The sequence below is a fragment of the Petaurus breviceps genome, unplaced genomic scaffold (assembly GCF_028583685.1).
Source record: "Petaurus breviceps papuanus isolate PSGF00001 unplaced genomic scaffold, PetGlider_PUasm1.0 90416, whole genome shotgun sequence".
Lineage (NCBI taxonomy): Eukaryota > Metazoa > Chordata > Mammalia > Diprotodontia > Petauridae > Petaurus > Petaurus breviceps.
The window spans coordinates 3,220,602-3,240,784 of NW_027187244.1; the positions used below are offsets into that span (position 1 = coordinate 3,220,602).

Below are 20,183 nucleotides of genomic sequence, written 5' to 3' on the forward strand. Positions count from 1 at the left end.
TTGAAAGGGTATAAAACATTTCCCCGGAGTGGAAGAGGGGCAGGATGAGGAAAAAAAAACCAAACCCATGGGTAAAAGGCAGAAATGTAACAGCTCTTGGTGGCTAGATGGCTGTAAAAAACTGCGGGGTCTGCGCGGACTGAAAGGCTGAGTGGAAAGGAGACAGCAGCACACAGAGCCAATTGAAGGAGGAAACTGAACTTACAGCTATTCTCCCCTTCGAATTTGTTAATCGCCTTCCCCCAAAGCGCCCAACCTGGTGAGAAGCAGCGTTCATTCGTTCCCCTCCCTGGCTCGGCGCCCCTCCCTTTCTCGAGCCCCCTTGTGCAAGGAGCGTGTCGTGGCCCCTGCTCTTGAGCTCTCTCATTGGGAGTGCGGAGCTGAGCTCATGGCCTGGCCAAGATCTGCCGCCGCCACTGCCTCTGCCGCCACCGCCCGTCTCCAGCTGGTGTGAGCTACGGACCAACTGACTGACGGACTGACAAGCCCCTAGAAGTGGCTGAGCCCGGAGCCGGGGACGCCGCGTTGGGGCTGAGCCCGCGGCTGCCCCCGCTCCGTTTTGGGATTATTCAATGCCTGAAAAAGGAGCGACAGAGCCGAGTACCGCGCAGAGAGGACCCTAGCTGCATGGGAGGAAATGAGTGTGGCGGAGAAGCAGACACCCCCAGCACCGCGTGAGCGCCCGGTCACCCTCCTGGTCCCCACTTGGGTAAGTACGCGGCGCTCCCTCGATTGCGCCTCTCAGCTGCGGTTTCTCTGGCCATCCAGCTGCATCTGCTCCCTTTCCCAGTCCCTGCATAACTTTCCTGACAAGGAGGAGGAGCAGAGAGCAGCGACTGGGGGTGGGGGGCCTTTGGGGCACCCTCGGGACGGAACTCAAACAGATTGGGAGGAAAAGTCCTTGCTGCCTAAGCTGTGGGGGTGACTCCCTCTTCTTCTTCTTCTTCCCCTTTTCCTTCATCTCCCATATCTCTGACTCTAAGGGGAACTTCTTAGATTTTACTCTTCTATTTATTTTGAAGTGGAGTGGAGGGTTAACAGGACAGGGTAGTTACTTTAACTCGAGGTGAGAAAAAGCCTCTTTTCCCCTCCCCCCTCCTTGTAGGAGCATTTAAGGATTTATGTCCAGCTCTTCTTTGGGCTTCTGTCCCAGATTGTAAGAGAGGCGTCTCTTCCACCTCCCCCCACTCTTGCCCCCTCCAGTTTCAAGTCTTCAATCTTCTTATCTTGTCCTTCTACACCAATAGACAGCAGTGGCGTAGGGGACCTCTGTAAACTTAGGTAAGTGGTTGATCTAAATTGACAGCTCCTCAGCTGTCAGCTGTTCTTCCAGGATCCTTATTCACCCTCCACTACAGCATCTTTCCACCCCGCCCCCCAAGTCGTTCAGTCAAACTTGTGGTGTTAGATGGTGCACACACTTGAAAAAGTTTTTCTTGATCATCTTAAGAGTTGAGAGAGAGAGAGAGAGAGAGAGAGAGAGAGAGAGAGAGAGAGAGAGAGAGAGAGAGAGAGAGACAGAGAGAGAGAGACAGAGAGAGAGAGACAGAGAGACAGAGAGAGAGAACACGAGAACCTTTCCATCAGGTTACAACTAAGCACAAGAAGCTTTCAGAACAGGAGGCATGGTAGTATTCATACAGATGAAGTTAGAGTCAACTACTTAAAATACACATTTCCTTGCCCACTCCCACCCCCTTACCACCACTACCAAAAGAATAAAAACAGTGTAATCATTAATACCTTTTGCCAGCTTTCTCCGAATGGCTGAATGATGTTCCAAAAGGCTTTGGGAAAAAGTGACTGAATTGTCTCCTTTGTGATAATGCATCTATACTTTCATTGTACTTCAGTTCCTAAATCAAAATGCTCATTAGAAAAGCACAAGAAATATAGACAAGAGTTGTCATGTGTTGAAATATTACTAGTGAATCTTAAACTTAAGCTTCAGATAAGTTTATTAAAAGTACCTTTTAAAAAAAATTAAAATTCCTGGCAATATGTGGCAGGAATTATAATCAAAGCTTTTCATATGCTAAAATGAACCTTGTGAAAATAATAGACTTCATAATTATAATTTTCATAGGACTATAAAATGTTCTACAAAAAAACTTTCTTTTGAATGATTGTTAAAATTTATAAATTATGCCTCCCAATGGTTAAGTATCTTATAATTTATATATTTGTGGAAACCTTTAAAGTATCCTGGTCTAACTCAAAAACTCCTCAAAACCATTAATATTAACATACATTTGAATTTATGAGTAATGTTTCATGTTGACCCACTTGATGACTTAATTCTTTAAAAACTTAATATAAAAGATGAATCTGTCATATTTATTTCAAGTCCTTTTCAGAATGCTAATGGCTTATCAATCCATTAATTGCCTTAATGTATTGAATTTGGTGACTGATAACATAGCATTTAAATATATTCTTGAGGTGGAGGTTACTTACCACAACTAAATTAAAAGACAGAACTAGCCTACTTTTATAGCAGTTTGAAACCTCATTATATGAAATGATGAATGAGTTGTATCATTGAAAACTTTATGTCAATGTTGGAGGCAAAATATCAGGTTGATGGCATACAGGAGATTGAAAGTAAGAAGTGTAAAGTTTAGTAAATTCATTTTTAAAAATAATGAAATATATGCTATGATCACTATTGTCGTTCATATAAAACTGGTGAGACAGGCTACACTTTGACTACCCAAATCTTTGTTTATATTTCAGATGAGAATTCATCTCTTAGGATATATCCCTTACTTTTTCAATCTGATGGGGGGTGTGTACTGATAATATATATATATATATATATATAATATTCATCTTTTGAAAGCTAATATAGCATAAACTACTGAGTGCTTTTTGATTTCTCTTAGAACAGATGACAAAAAGATGAGCCAAAGGTTAATTAATATTGGAAAGTAACCAATTTTAATATCAACAAGTCTGTTGTTTTCTTAATGATTTGCAATAATATTTAATGGCTTTAGTTAAGGAGAATTCAAATATTTTATTAAATTTCAAAAATGCACATATATGAGTTAACACAAGTTGTATTTCTTATAACCTAAAGCAGAAACTTTATAGTGTGAGATGTATTCACAACTTCTGTAGGACCATGTGAATGTGACAAATATTATGGGAATGTAATGAGTGTTTAATAGTTTATTTTTTCCCTTTTGTTCTATTTATAGTATTTGTTCCTTTTTTTTTTCCACCTTAAGAGAGTCCTATCAGCTCAGATTCTTCTTCTGCTTGTATTCACATTGCAAAATCCCATTGCAGTGAAACATTAGTACAGTGTGCTGTGTGTTTTCTGCTATTGATTAGTATTTACAGCACACTTTCTGTTTTTAAATAACAATGCTACTTCAGTCTACCAAGCTTGAAGCATTAGACTGAGGGAGACAATAATGATCTGTTTCATATGATGGGTTTGTAGATTGAAAGGTAGGGGGAACATACTAGGTCATCTGAAATGTGCATTTTGCAATATAACCACTTAACCATCTCTTTAGAGGTTGAATTATTACATGCAGTAAATTAAACACCTAATCTCCCAAGGAATCTTAATCATTCATTTCATGCTTTCATTATATGTGTCTCAGCCTTGCTGACTCATCTTTCATTTCAACTGTGGAATTTCTGATGATGGCCATGACATCATAAATAAAACACAGCAAGTACACTTATTTTTGGAAAGGGCAAAATATTCTGTTCTAACAGATGGGGGAAAACAGATCAATGGTGAAAATTTTTAACAGGTTCTAGTGCAGAAAATCAACTTATGCTTCATAGAAATTTTGAAATATTAACAAAATTGAGTATATTTCAAACAAAATATATTGAGCATATTCTATGGAAAAGTTTAAAAGTTTATTTTAGTCCAAATTATTTTTATAGAGTTATTGTAACCCTTGAGAGGTGGAAAATCATTTACTTTTCTGTATATGAATATCATCTTTTGTCAAATGAGTTTGCTCCCAAAACACAATTATCTCACAAAGAATATAAAAGTAATTATAACTGGACTAATTTTAGCCTTGGGACCTCAGATACCCAAAGTCCTAGAAATCCTTATTATGTCATAGTCCTAACACACGATCAACACTGTATAAGTATTGGTTTCTTCAAATATGTTCATTTCAACTTGCATGATTCTGTGTTCTGACAATTTTTTTTTCAGTTAGGCTTCTGTGTGTATGTGTGTGTGTGTGTGTGTCTTAAAAACTAAGAGATATAAAAATGTCAAGATTGTTTAAAAGAAAAATAGAGGGAAATTATATTAAAATTTCATTGTAGAAAGAACATTAAACATATATAGGAATAAAATGCTTAATCAAGCTCATCTAACTGTGTGACTCTAAGTAAGTAACTTACTTGCTTTGTTTCATAATTTCCTCAGCCGTAAAAAGGCCCTTTCTGCGCAACTATTCTGTGAATTTATATATTCCTATTGAAGAGATGCATTTTTTTTTTCAATATTGTCACCTGAATAATGCATTTTTGGATTATGTTAGGTGAACACTAGATGTCACTTTACCCTAGACTATCAGGATTCTTAAATTTTCTGGTATTAAGAATATGAGGCCTTATTTACCCCACTATTCTTTCTGTAGCAAATAAAATACTAAGCCATTACTACTGAAGTGTCTTCCTTAAAACGGTTTGACAGAAAGCCATGACAGGGGAATTGATTTTGTGAACATTCCCAGCAATGAAGACCCTCTCTTTTCCTTCTCTAATGACTGTTAACAGATGCACAGGACTCTGTTAGCCTTAGCTACACTTGCAGATTTTCCCATATTATACTGATCATCAGTAGTACTGTCTTCAGAGATTGCAACTAAAATGACTCAGGAAGACAGTTTCTGATATCTAAATTGCCAGTGTTTTATGTGTTACTTTATTTATATTTTAGACAGGAAGAGGATCAGGGGGAAATAAATGTATCTTTTTTACTGACTAGATAAATGTTTATTAAAACTGGCATTTCTAGAAGACATGGAATTGAGAATTTCATCATTAGCCTTCATTGTATTCTTTTTTTTCTCTGTGTCTTTTGCATCTGGAAGTTCTCAGAACTGATTCCAGCACTAAAACAGCTACACAGTGTCAGACTAGCAATCCACCAATCACATGTTAAATATCTCATCTACTTTGTTTTGATGAGCAGTTAAGTTCAGTATAGTCAGTGTGGGATGGAGAATAATATTCAGTAATGATACCATCAGTAACATGGAATTGTACAATTTAAAAATCATGATCACATTAATGTTAGATGAAATATTATTTGTAGATTCAGTTTCCAGTCAACATATAGGCACGTCAGTATTGATTTTTATATTTTATTTTTTTAACATTGTCTTGTGTTTGGATCACAACTTTAAATAATGTATGAAGTACTAAAGATTCAAGGTAACAATAGTGATCAGCAAAAGCAGCTTCCTATCAAGCAGCTATGCATTTAAAGGTGAGGAAGTGATTATTATTTATGTCATTTCTGAATGGAAAGTATTTAAATTAAGACTTTTTTTATGGGATTTAGAGCTGGTTCTTGGAGATTGCCTACCCTACAGTCTTTGTTTTACAGGTAAGGGACCTGAGGCCCAGATTGGGAAAATTATTTTCTCAGATTCACAGGAGTATCAGGTGCCTAAAAATCAAAGTTAAAGTCCCTAACCTTAAATCAATCTATTTTCCATTATACCCTTTTGTTTCAGGTAACATAGTTTTATAATTGCCTTCATATACTTTATTTGAACAATTAGATGATTTAATTTCTAAAAATGTTTCTGTTGTAAATAACGTTTAATGACTTAAAAATTCTTATTGCAAAGTATATAAGAGTGTGAATGATTTTTGTGGGTTTATGTTATATTTTAGAGGCATTATGGCCTATTGGATAGCTTGCTGGACTTGGATTTAGGAAGAGAGTTCAAATATTGCCTCTGAGGCTTCCTAGTTGTGCGACCCTGGTGAAGTCACTTAACCATTAGGAAGCTCTGGCAAATATCTAAAAGACTAAAAGGTTATAGCAACTTGATTTAGGTAGTTCCCTATACTTATACAATCACAAATCCTTTTTAGATTCACTTATGTGCTATATCATAAACTTGCTGAATTTACATATTGTCTCAATTCATCAAACAATTATTTAGCACATGCTTGATCACAGTAATAGACACTAGGGATATAAAAGACAAAAAGGAAAAATTATATATATATATATATGTTTTCCACATTTCCTGTAAACTATATCCCTGAAGCTTCCCTGATGAAATTGCATCTCCATTGCATACAATCAGCATTTAATATAATGATTTCTATTTAAGTTGCTTGGATTATGAATTGTTGTTTTCCATGACAGTCTCCTCAAGAGGTTGCCAGCCTTGAAGAAATGGGATGACAAGGTGTTGACTTATATTTTGAATTTGGGTGGGAAGAAGAGAATTGTAGAGAGAAGGTACTGGACCCTTAGAAAAATCCCACAAGTTTCATCTCTATATATTCTGCCATAAAGGATTCATCGGAATAAACAGGCCCCTTTAAAAAATGTGAACGCTCTTTTAAGAAAATTGAGTGAGATGCTGACTTTTGGATATTTATTCTTTAACATGAATACTTTTTTTTTCAGATATTTTAAGTATTTAGAGCTGGAAAGGTACCCTAGAATTCATCTTGTTCAACTCCCATTTTGTAGATGAGGGAAAAAATACCCATTGGAGGGGGAGGGGGAAGATAATTGAATTTGGAATCAAAAGACTTGAGTTTAAATTGACAGCCACTTGCTGCCTGTTTGACCTTGGTCTCAGGGTCCTTCATTTCTGAAATGGGGAGACTGTGGTAACTGTCCTCAATTGGCTTTTTGAGCACTAGAAACACTAAGATCTCATGATTAGCCTTTGGTAATGAAGTGAATTAGTGGGTGAACCAGGACTAGGAAATCCCATTATCCAAGTTATCAGTTTAGTACTCTTTCTATTATTACAGCATATTGCTTCTTTTGAGCAGGGACCCAAAGGGATATTGAATGTGCCCAGAGATTTCCTTTATTTTAAAAAAGTTTCTGAGGGTTGATCCATGGGGCAGCAATTTGTACCTGCCATTTTTCATCTTTTTGTATGCTAGGGTTGCTGATAACTGGTTTCTCCTAATCCTGACTTCTCAGCATCAGAAAAGTACACTGTCAGGAATATACATGAATCACACACAACAAAATATGCTTACTATAGCAACGGTGTTCGTGCTTCAGTAGGATCTGTGTGTACTTGCAGGATTGCTCCAAATCTTTCCACAGCCTCCCATGTTACACAGTTCAAATCTACATCTTTCTTTAAACCTTTCATAGAGGAGCAATAATCTATGATGGAATCTAGAGCCTCTGTTCTCTGTATCTCTTAATATTTAATGAGAAGCTCTGCAATTCCTGGTTAAGCAAGGAAGGTTACTAATGTTACCTTATTTCAAAGTAATTCTACCTGGATTTAAAACATTTTGCCCCAGAACTATTTCAGGGTAAGAAATATACAGATCATGTGTGCCACAATCATATTAGTTCACATTTATATATCCTTTTAAAGATTACAAGCACTTTATGTATACATTCTATCCTCACATCAACTCTGTGAGATCTCAGTCTATAAGTATTTAAGTGCCTACTACATCCCAGCTATTGTGCTAGATGCTGGGATACAAAAGCAGTGAATGAAACAATTCCTACAATCCCTTTCTTATAGATAAGGGAAATGAAGCTCATAGAAATCAAATGATGTGCTTGGGTCACACATCTAATCAGTGCCTGAGGTTGGATTTGAACCCAAACTTTCCTCACCTCAAGTATGAATATTCTAGTATATTCACTGCCTGATACTTTTCCCACCATCTACTGTAATATAACACAGGACAGGATAAATACTTAGACTATCATTATGTTAACAAAAAGGCCTTAAATATGAAATTACTTTGCTACAAATTTCAATATTTTGTAATGGAAATCATTCTATATTTGGGGTGAGAAAACCTAGGTTTGAGAACATGCTCTAACATTTAAAACTTTTGTGATCTTGAGGAAGCCTTTTAAACTTTCTGAGTCTTAGTTTCCTTGTCTATAATAGAGGGATAATAGAATTTGTATGACCCATTTAAAAGGGTTGTTGTGAGAAACGTACTTTGCAAATATAAAAGTGTGATAGGAACCAGTTCGGTGTAATGGAAAAAATACTGGATTTGGAGTTAAATGATCTGAGTTCTAATACTTGCCCCTTTATTTACTACCTGGGAGACCTTAAACAATTCTTTAGCTCTAGCTCTCAGTTCCCTTCACAAGCTGTATATCTCAAGGGATGGACTAGATAATCTCTAAGGACCCTAACAGTGCTAAATTTATTATCTTTTGCTGTAGAAGTGATTTGTTAGTATTATTTTAGAGCCAGAACTGCAAAGGGAACTTTCAATAAAATAATTTTATTTTATAAACAATGAAAAACAACCTACTTAAAAGTCATTTCAATTTCAACAATAAGTATACTGTGTATATAGATTCTTATATTAGGAGATGATGGAGCTATGACTTCTTAGATCTTGTCCTATTGTATACATATTTGTGTATTTGTTGTTGTTGTTGAGTGATTTCAGTCATGTCTGACTTTTTTTTTAAAGCAATCAGGGTTAAGTAACTTGCTCAAGGTTACACGGCCAGTTATTTCTGGGTGTGGTGCTAAGTATCAGAGCCCGGATTTGATCCCAGGTCATCCCGACTCTGGGGCCGGTGCTCTTACTCACCGAGCCACCTGGCCGCCCCATGTCTGACTCTTTGTGATCCCATTTTGAGGTTTTCTTTGCAAAGATACTGGAGGAGTTTGTTATTTCCTTCTCCAGCTCATTTTACAGATGAGGAAACTGAGGCAAACAGAGACAAATGACTTGCCCAATGTCCCACAGCTAGTAAGTGTCTGAGGTTGGGTTTGAACTCAAGTCTTTCTGACTCCAGGCAAGGTGCTTTATTCACTATACTATCTAGCTGCATATATCACATATATGTCACACATATATGTTTGTATATGTATATGTGTATATATATGTGTGTATAAATATATGTGTGTATGTACATATATGTGTGTGTGTGTGTATAAATTTCTCAGCTCTGGATAGTATTTTGCTTGCTTGGTTTGTCAAATGATTGACAAGACACAACCCTTACACACTTGAAAACTAAAGGGCTAGTAAGTGAACATGAGATGGAATACAAATATATAAATGCATACTGAAGGTGAAAACAAAGCGCTATGTCAACTCAAAAGAGAAAATCAGGGAAAACTTTCTAGAGAAAGTAATCTTTAATCTGGCCTTTAAAGAACGGGTGAAAATTAAGGAAGCATATATGTGAAACAGTTGTTTCTGTATTTCAGGAACAGTATGAGAAAAGCTCCAGATATGGGAAAGCATCGAATATGTATGGGAAACGAGAAATAGTTCAGTTTGGCTTGAACATAGAATGTATGGAAAGAACAATTTGAGATAAGGAAAGAAAAATAAAATATTGAAAAATTATAAAGAACTTTGAATGCCAAATCAAGGAGTTTCAATTTTGTTTTGTAGGCAAAAATGAAACTATTGAAGATTTTTCATCAGAAAAGAGAAATAGCCAAATCTAGGAATAAGAAGATAAATGTAAATTAGTATAAGAGACTGGAGTGTAGACAGTGAATTTAGAAAGATTTATTAGGAATCAAGTGATGATGAAGGTCAGTCTCTGTTTTACTGATTATAATGCTTAGTTATAGAGTTGAAATGTAGCTATGAGAAGTATCTTGAAGATGGAAGAAATAATGCTTGATATCTGACTAGATATGAGAATAGAGTGAAAGGAAAAAGTGAAAAATAACTCCAAGTTTACAAACATGAGAAAATGTCTAGTTTCTCAGACTATTAGCATGAGAGGGAGGGCAGGCTTTGAGAGAATGATAATAAGCTCATGTATGGTCTTGTTGAGTTTTGTATTTCCACAAGACAACTGGAACAAGATATCTTTCAGGTAATTGACATTCTATTTTTATATAGTCGTATACAATTTATATATTATTTAACAGGTTTTGCTTTATTTACTTAAGATTTAGCCAAAGCAGCATTATTTAGTGGAAAGCATGTTGAATTTAGAGTTAGAAGATCTCTTTTGGAATTTCACCTCTGAGCCAGAGTGAGTGTTAGTGCATATAAATGGTGAAATCAGGAAGAGAAAGTACAAAGGAAAATGTACAAGGTATAAAAAGGGAAATACTTTTGGACTTACTGAATTTGAGATGCTGAAGGACATCAAAATAGAGTTGTCTCTATGGAGCTTAGGAGAAAGTGTCAAAACTGAAGAGAGAGATTTTAGAATTATCTACCTAGGTGGGAGTTGACCATGTTACTTTATCTCTATCATTTTCCTCATCTGTCAGATGAAGTAATTGGCTGAATGATCTCTAAGGTTTCTTTAAATTCTAACATCCAAATGCTATTAATATCTTTACATATTTCCATTTTTCATATTTGTCATTCTTAATTGTAGTGTTGAGAGTTAGCCTGATGTAATGGATAGAGATCTGGTCTCAGTCAGAAAGACCTAGATACAAGGTCTACTTATGACAAATACTGTTTGTCACCATAAGCAAGTCGCTTAAACCTGGAGCAACTCCTAAAACTCTAAATTGTAGAAAAATTACTAAGCTGCATTGGTGGAAGGAGTTTCCTTACTGGAATTTCCCTATGATGAAATTGTCAATCTAGACTAAAAACAAACAAAAAAATTTAAAGATGTTTTTCTAGAGTTTGTCTTTTACTAGGCGAGATTTGATTTGGGGTCAGTGGGGACAGGGGGTGGAATGTATTACTTTTCAGTAGCTGGGTTCTTTTTTTGTTACCATAACTGTCTGCTGCCTCCTTGTGATTGCTGACTCTCAGGAGAGGCTGCAATAAACTTTTCCATTTAGATTCCATTTAATGAGCATTTATTAAGTGCCTACAATGTGTTCAGCATTGTATTAAGGCTGCAGGAGATGAGAAAGTAAAATTTTATAATCATGCTTGATATTCATATGGGGCTTTATGTTTGTTAAGTGCTTTCATAGTTATTATATTTGGTCCTCACAATTACTATTTGTCAGTTAAGGAAGAAAGAGCAGGAGCTTGGTGCCACAGGAAAATACTGAATTTAAAAGTCAGATAACCTGTATGTAAATCCTGATTCATTTTTTTGGGGGGGTGTTGTTTTGTTTTTTTGAATTATCATCTTTTAGATTTTGGGAAAGCCACTTAACCTTCCTGAGCCTCAGTTTCCTCATCTCTAGAAAGAAGAGGACAAACCAGATAGCCCCTAAGATCTCTGTCAATTCTAAATCTAAGATTCTGTAATATTAAACTCAGTCTGCATGCATCAGTGGTACCTCTGAATCCATCAGAATCCTGTATATCATTAAAAAATACACTTGTATTAAGATAATACAGACATTTAAAGTTATTGTAGACATTATAAAATATTTAGGAATCTACCCGCCAAAACAAATCCAGGAAATATATGAACACGATTACAAAATACTCTTCATAGAAATAAATTCAGGGGCGGCCAGGTAGCACAGTGAGAAAGATCACCGGCTCCAGTGTTGGGATGACCTGGAGAACGAATCCCGGGCTCAGATACTCAGAACCACACCCAGAAATAACTGGCTGTGTAACTTTGAGCAAGTTTCTTAACCCCAATTGCTTTTAAAAAAAAAAAAAGAAAAGAAATAAATTCAGATCTAAATAAGTGTAAAACATCAGTTGCTCGTGGCTAGGTTGAACTAATAAAATAAAAAATGATAATTTTACATAAAGTAATTTACTTATTTATTGCCATAACAATCAATCTATCAAAATTATTTTATAGAGCTAGAAAAATAGTAACAAAATTTATCTGGAAGAACAAAAGGTCCAGAATATCAAGGCAATTAATGAAAAGAAATTCTAGGGAAGGTGGACTAGCCATATGAGATTTTAACTATATTATAAAGCAGCAGTCATTAAAACTACTTGCTACTGGCTGTGGAACAGAGTAATGGATCAATGGAATAGATAAGGTACAAGAGACACAGTTTTCAATGACTAAAGTAATCTACTGTTTGATAAACCAAACGATTCCAGTTTCTGGGATAAGAACTCACTATTTGACAAAAAAATTGCTGGGGAAACTGGAAAATAGTATGGCAGAAATTGGGCAAAGACCATTATCTTACTCTTTATGACAAAATAAAATCAAAATGGGTGCAAGATCAAGATATAAAGGATGATACTGTAAGCAATCTGGGAGAGCAAGAAATAGTTTATATATCAGATTTATGGACAAGGGAAGAATTTATAACTAAACAAGAGATAGAGAGCATTATGAAATGCAAAATGGATAATTTTGATTATATTAAACTGAAAAAGATTTTGTACAAATAAAGTCAATGTAACCAAGATTAGTAAGGAAGTGGAAAATTGGGAAAGTATTTTTACAACCAGTGTCTCTGATAAAGGCCTCATTTCTAAAATATGCAGAGAACTGGGTTAAATTTATAAGAATAAAAGTCATTCCCCAATTGATAAATGGTCAAAGGATATGAACAGGAAGTTTTCAGAGGAAGAAATTGAAGATATCTATAAGCATATGAAAAAAAATGCTCTAAATCACTATTGATTAGAGAAATGCAAATAAAAACTCTGAGGTAACACATCCCACCTGTCAGATTGGCTAAGGTGACAAAACATGAAACTGATAAATGCTGGAGAAGATGTGGGAAAATTGGAACACTAAAGTATTGTTGATGGAGTTGTGAACTGATCCAAACATTTTGGAGAGCAATTTGGAACCATGTCCAAAGGTCTATAAAAATGTGCATACAATTTAACCCAGAAATATCATTTCTAGGGCTGTATGCCAAGGAGATCTTACAAATGGGAAAAGGACCTGTATGTACAAAAATATTTATAGCAACTTTTTTTGTGGTGACCTAGATTTGGAAGTCAAGGGGATGCCCTTCAATTGGGGAATGGCTAAATTAGTTGTGGTATATTAATGTAATAGAATACTATTGTGCTATAAGAAATGAGGAGCAGATGGACTTCATAATAACATGGAGAGACTTACGTGAACTGATGCTAAATGAGGAGAGCAGAACCAAGAGAACTTTGTACACAATTACAGACACATCATATCTGTGATGACTAATTTGATAGGCTGTACCTCTATCAACAATACATGATGAAAAGTCAACTCCAAGGGACTTATGACTGAAAGGGCTATCCACATTGAGAGAAAGAACTACAGAGTCTGAATGCAGATTGAACCAAACTACTTGCTCTTTCTCTTTTTTGTTTTGTTTTGTTCCTTCTTTCTTGTTCATTCCATTGGTCATAATTCTTCTTTACAACCTGTTTAATGTGAAGGTATTAGTAAAACCTGTATCACCACCATTGGGGTGGAGGAGGACAAGAGGGAGGGAGAGAAAATTTGAAACTGAAGGGATTGTGGAACTGGATGTTATAAACTAAAAGTAAATAAATATTTTTTAAGAGAATAAAGAACACCACACTTGGAGGAGATAGAAATTTATAAAAGTATTAGACTGAATTTACTCACTATCTAATAGTTGCAACATTAGTCATCCAGCTCTGGGATTTGTTTCTTTCAAAAATGTAGTTCATGTAAAACCTTTAGGTAAAACAGACGCAAATGTGATATATTGTTTGGGACTTGGGTAGTTCTATCAAATCCAAATACTGATACCAAGAAACATCACAGAAATAACTCCTGAATACAATTAGGGTTTCTGAAGAAAGGAGTATATTGTGATACACAAATTAACTGTTTAAATCAATCACTCAAGCAACAATCATTTATAATCACCAGTATAGGACACTATGCTAAATATGGGCATATAAAAATAAACAGCCTTGCCCTCATGTAGCTTAAGTTCTTTCAGAGAAAGACATAAAAGAGTATGCAAAATATAAACAAAATAATGATTTAAAAATTGTATTCAATTTATATTCTAAATATGGTGGTCCTTGGGCTCTTCCTACCCTTTTATTTTCAGAAAACAGAGATTTACTCCCCATAATTGTAGAGAGAGTTAACTTCTACCATATCTGTTTTCCTTTTCTTTTAGCCTTCTCACTGTTTCCTAATCCCTGCCCCCTCCAACTCCTGTAGGACTTAGTTTATTTCACCAACTGACTTTCAAGACCAAAAAAATGTATAAATGTATTTCTTTCAAGAATGTAAGCTGATAGTAAGCTTAAAGCACCTTCCAATGTGAATGAATATCCATTTTATTAGGACATCCTTAAAGACAGTCTTCTAGATCCAGAAGGATAAACTTTTTAATGGTGACATATTAGAGTTTATAATGGAATGACCTTTTTTAGGTGGGAGAATTTGAGGATAAAAGGAACTTTTCTAGCACCTTTCAAATTATATTCTTTAGGTAGTAGCCTATGTGTAAAGTTGACCTTGCTCTGAGTGAAAAAGACCACACTTTCCTAATACTACCCCTAAAATGAAAGGGCTCATGATTAATTTTGGAAATATGTTGTGTCTTTGAGTAAGTCATTTGGATGAAAGCAGAAGTCCCTATTTTTGCCTGGTGCAACTTTAAGCATAAGACACAGTAGCAAGAATTGGGAAGATTCTGAAAAGCAAATTTATGTAATAAAAAGCACCAAATTTGAATTACTATGACCATGAAATTTTGTGGGATTTAGATATATAAGCACCTTAGAGATCATCTCATCAAAATGCCTCATTTTGCAAGTGAGAAAACTGAAGCCAAGAGAAGGGAGTCTGCTTAGGGTCATACAGCTAATAAATTGTGGAAATAGGGTTCAAATCTAGTACCTCTGACTCAAAATTCAGTGCCCTTTCTAATACTTTCCATCATTATGGTATATTATATTTTGCTGAATAGAATTCTTTCTTTGTTATTTTTTGCCCGTGATTGCAAGTTGGGGCAGCTTAATGGATTTCAGTCCTTGGGAACATTTGGGATATTTTATTCTGGAACATATATATTACTTTATTTTTCCCTTTCCTGATTTTTAGCCACTTATTGTATTGCTCTGCTTTTTTCCTACAGTATTTTAGGGTATTGTTTTAATTCCAATTCAATTTTTTGGGTACTCTCAAATGTTACGATATCTTCCAATAAATTTGGATAAATCTGAAATAATGACTGTCTCAATCTTCTATTGAATAAAGTAAGGGGGTTTGCAAAAAAAAAAACAGAAGAAAATTGCAAACAAAGAAGGATGTATATGAAGCAAACTCAGATTAGTACATTGTGGGATGATGCTAGAAAGATTTTTATCCTAACAGTACCTCCTAGAAGCCTTGTGCTGTAAAAAAAGATAGAGAATAATTGGAGTTTTGTTTCTTTTTTTAATAAAGGAAGGTAAATTTTTGATATTCAACCTTGGCTAAGGGTATTATCTTCAAATGCAAAATTAAACTCTCATTCCAGGTATGTGTCATGAGACGCTGCATAGCGACTGGGTTCAACTACCAACTTGGCAAACCCTGTCTATAGTTGAAATCATCCTAGTATAGAAGAGAGATTGCTAGACCTAGAGACAGTGGTCTGTTGGATTGAGTCATGGCTGCAATACATAAAACTGGGACCTTGGGTGAAGTCATATCTTTATTTGGGATGTCACTTTCTTTAGTAAGACAATGGAATCCATCTCACAGTGTAGTGAGGGAACGGATTTGTGAATAAATAAATCAACACATTATATTAAGTGTAAGTGCTTACATTTACAAGCCCCCACCTTTCTAATCTTACTCTGTAACCCATTCTTCAATCCAGAAACACTGATGTACTTGCTGTTTCATGAACATAACATTTCATTTCTCTGTTCTGGGCATTTTCTCTGGTTATCCCTCATGCCTGGAATGATCTACCTCATACTCTCAGACTGCCAGCCTTCCTGGGTTCATTTATATTCCAACTAAAATCCCACCTTTTACAGAAAGCCTTCTCAAACTCCTCTTAATTCCAATGCTTTACATCTTTTAATTATTTCCTTGTTTATATATATATGAGTGTATGTGTATATATTTATACACATATGTATGTATGTGTGTATATGTATGTATGTATTTGTAAATTCCTTGAGGTCAGGGACTGTCTTTGGCCTCTTTTTGTATCCCCAGTGCTTATCACAGTGCCTAGCACATAGTAAGTAATTAATAAATGTTTGCCGATTGATTTATTGAGAAGCATTATGCTAAGCACTGGAAATATGAAGAAAAAAGTGAACCAGTCCTTGCCTCCAAAAATCTTATATCTAATGTAAGACTCAGCATGTGTGCACATTAGTAGATATGGGGAACTTATACGAAATGAGTAGAAGGTTATTTGGGGAAGATGTGCTATAATAATGTGGGGACCCCAAAAAAAGCATCATAAAGAAGATGGTGCATGAATTGAGTCTGGAAAGAAAAAAGGGGGGACTCCAAGATGTAGAAGAAAGGTGGGAGTACATTCCAGGCATGGAGGATAAACACTACAAAATTTATCGTTTCCTGAGGGGTAACTTGCTATGGTTGGAAGCAATGAACTTGGAGTAAGAAGCCTTGAGCTCAAACCCACCTTTTGCTACTGACTAATTGTATGACTTTGAGGATGTCTCTTGTCTTCTCTGAGTCTCAGTTCCCTCCTATGTTAAATGAAGGTTTATATGTACGATGATCTTTATAATGTCCTTTCTAGATCTATGCTTCTGTGATTCTATGTAATGGAATATACTGTTGAATTCTCTGAGATTTTTATAGGTTATATAAAAGACAAATATAATTTCTTTCAAACACACCCTTTGACCAAAGACTTTGTTTCTTAGTTTGTACCCAGTTCATGTCTAATGTTATTCACAGGCCTGTCTTGGAAATAAATAAGCATTTGGTGCCTCAGTCAGATGCATGGAACAATGGGAGAAGGGGAAATGAGATTGGATTTAGTTGAGTGTAGTGAATTTGGCTTATGCTATTTCTTAGATTCTTATTTTGTTGAATTGGGAGAAAATTGTCATATAAATGGCAGAAGTATCTCCTTTAAAAGTATGCAATAGGGCAAAGAGTGCATGAATCGGAATTAAAATATCTGTTTTCTTAATCCCTCTGAAAAATCCCTCTATTTTCTTAAACTCTAAAAAGAGAGAACTGTGGGACCCTAGACAAATTGTGAAATGTGGGACCCTAGACCAGTCACTAAACCTATTTAAATGTCAATTTCTTCATCTGTAAAATTGCGGTGATACTTATATTACCTATTTTATGGAAGTGATATGAAGAAATGGTCTGTAAAAATTAAAATGTTATATCACTGGGTGTTATTGCATGCAAATAGATGAAGGCTATGAGCTTCTCTCAGTTTGGGGACACCCTCCCCAACTAGATCGTCAACAGTATGACATAATGAGTAAATTTGAGCAAGTTTACTTGAGGCATTTAGAGACTGAGTGACTTGATCAAGGTCACAGACCTAGCAAATTTCATAGGCTGGCTTTGGCTCCAAGCCCAGGATTCTATCCATTAGGCTACACAGTTTTTTCTTCATCATTATCATCAATTTGTGTATTTATAGAATCTTAATATTCCAAAGTTAAAATACCACCTTAGAAGTTATATAATCTAGATTTTGATCCAATGAGGAAATTCTTTCTAATATATGCAGGTAATAGGTAATAAATTGGTCTTTTAAACTAAATGTAAGTACTGCTTGTGCCCTAGGAAATGCCCCATTCCACTTTTGGATAGCTGGAATAAATTTTAAGTTATTTATCTAATTGAGGTAAGATCTGCTTCTTAGGCTGTATTTCTCATGATACATATTTGAAAAAGCTATTTTGTTTTCACTCCTCCCACATATTTCCTTTTCTAGCTGACCATCAAATTCCGCCAACCTTTTCTCATATGTAGTTCTTTTAAGTTTCCTTCCAATTCCTGTTACTTTCTTCTGGCCAAGATCTGATTTATCAGGGTCATTATTTATGTGTATTATACATAAATTAAGACAAAAGTCTATATGTTCTCTGATCAGCATCCTATTAACTCCCCTTGTTATGACTAGTATGATTTTTCAATGTGACTTAATTTCTATCCTTTTCCTGAAGGGGAAAAAATATTGTATTGTTGACTAAGAACTGGCCTGTATTCAATTAAAGCCTAAGGTCTTTTCCCCCCACATGACTTTGTGTTAAACCACATTTCCCCCATTTTGTAGTTGTGTAGATGATTTTGTAAAAATTAAAAGCAGACTTTCCTTTAATACTTATTAAGTGTCATCTAATTTGATTTGTCCCTTCTTTCCAGCCTGAAAAGATCTTTTAGAATTTAGATTTAACCATCTATCATATTAGATATTCTTTGCAGCTGCTTGTCATCTCTAAACTTCATAAGAATTCCTTCTATATTTCCATTCAAGTCATTAGTAAAAATATTAAACAGGACAGAAACACAGCCTGAGCTTTGTCAAAGGTCACAGAAACTGACTGGGCTGACAGTGATATTTTCAGGTACAAGTATTTAATCAGTTCAGGTATCCAACTTTTTCTGCTAGTCCAAAAAAATTAGATTGTCAAACATGTTCCTGATATTTGGGTCACTTATGTCTACTAGTCAAACAATTTTCTGAAGGAAAGGAAATAAAATATCCTTTCTTATCACTCATTCAATGTTATTTGTGATCAGGTATACAAGTATACATGGTCTTATTGAATCTAATATTTCTATTGTCAAGTTAATGTATATAATAAAGTCCCTGTTACAGTAAGCATATCCCCTGTAGTGAACTTATGTGAGAACACAGAACACAATAAGACAGAATGGACTGGCATGGATGGATTATATTATGCAGCACTGGAAAACAGAACTCTCATTGATGTGATATAACTGCTGAAGATGTGGGGTATTAGAGTGTTATGTTATATTTTAGGTACAATATTAATAAGAATATTTGACTAAATGAAGCTAAAATACCTATACTAGAATTTTAGAAATCTTTTATTTGTGTATTTTCAAAAAATCAAGCCTTGCTTTATAAACTTGTCTAAAATTAATATACATGAAGTAAAATCTATATTCTAATGATGTGAACTTGGTGTTCCCAGAAGGATACCTGTTCCATTACAGTGTTCATTCATTCAGTCATAGTAAGAACTCCTTAAATGCTTCAGTGGATTCATGATTGCATTGGTGTGGGTATTGCCTCTATTTCTACAGATTCTAATGTATTCACACATTCCTCTGGTTCTTTTGCAACTTTATGAAAAATAGTAAAACAATACAGCCATCAATCATTCTCTCACTATAGTTGTATGAGTGCCTTTTCTGATTATATAAGTCCTCTTTGTAGGAGGTAACTCTGCTACCTTCTTTGGGGAAAAACCTAGATTTGAACCATAGCTAAGTTTGTTTTTACAGTTTTCATGGAGTTTTACTTGAGGGAAAGAGAAGGAGTTAGGGAGAGAACCTGTTCCCTGGAGCACAGGGACCCAGGATCAAACTCATGTCTCTTTATCCCCTTTAGGGGGTGACATGGGGAGAGAAGAGGTTGAGCCATGGATGACTTCTTGGATTCTGATCGGGGATTTTTGGATGATGGACTTCCAGTCAATTCTGTGATTAATTTTTGGAAGGAAGCTCCATACATCTTTGGAATTCCTTTCAATTTGTTTGATCTTTTTTTCTCTCTCTTTGTGTAGGTATGTAACATGCATATGCATGCATGTATGTATGTATGTGTATATGTATGTATTTAGGCAGCTAGGTGATGCAGGGGATAGAGTACTGGGCCTGGAATCAGGGAGATCTGCCTTCAAATCCAACCTCAGATACTTTTTTTTTTTTTTTTAGCAATCGGGGTTAAGTAACTTGCTCAAGGTTACACGGCCAGTTATTTCTGGGTGTGGTGCTGAGTGTCTGAGCCCGGGATTCTATCTCCAGGTCGTCCCAACACTGGAGCCGGTGCTCTTACTCGCTGAGCCACCTGGCCGCCCCAACCTCAGATACTTATAGCTGTGTGACGCTGAGCAAGTCACTCAATCCTATTTGCCTCAGTTCCTTCATTTGTAAAATCTGCTGGAGAAGGAAATGACAAATCACTCCACTATATTTGCCA

The 20,183-nt window shown here is 35.5% G+C and overlaps 1 protein-coding gene across 1 annotated transcript in view; it reads left to right on the plus strand.

The window, feature by feature from the left end:
• Positions 1-224: 224 nt before the first annotated feature.
• The window catches only part of LOC138177447 (gamma-2-syntrophin-like), a 404,566-nt gene continuing 384,607 nt past the window's right edge, over positions 225-20,183 (plus strand). The window contains exon 1 of the mRNA XM_069108636.1: positions 225-709. Within this exon, the coding sequence (XP_068964737.1) occupies positions 638-709 (72 nt within the window). The 5' untranslated portion in view covers positions 225-637. The remainder of the gene's footprint in view (positions 710-20,183) is intronic.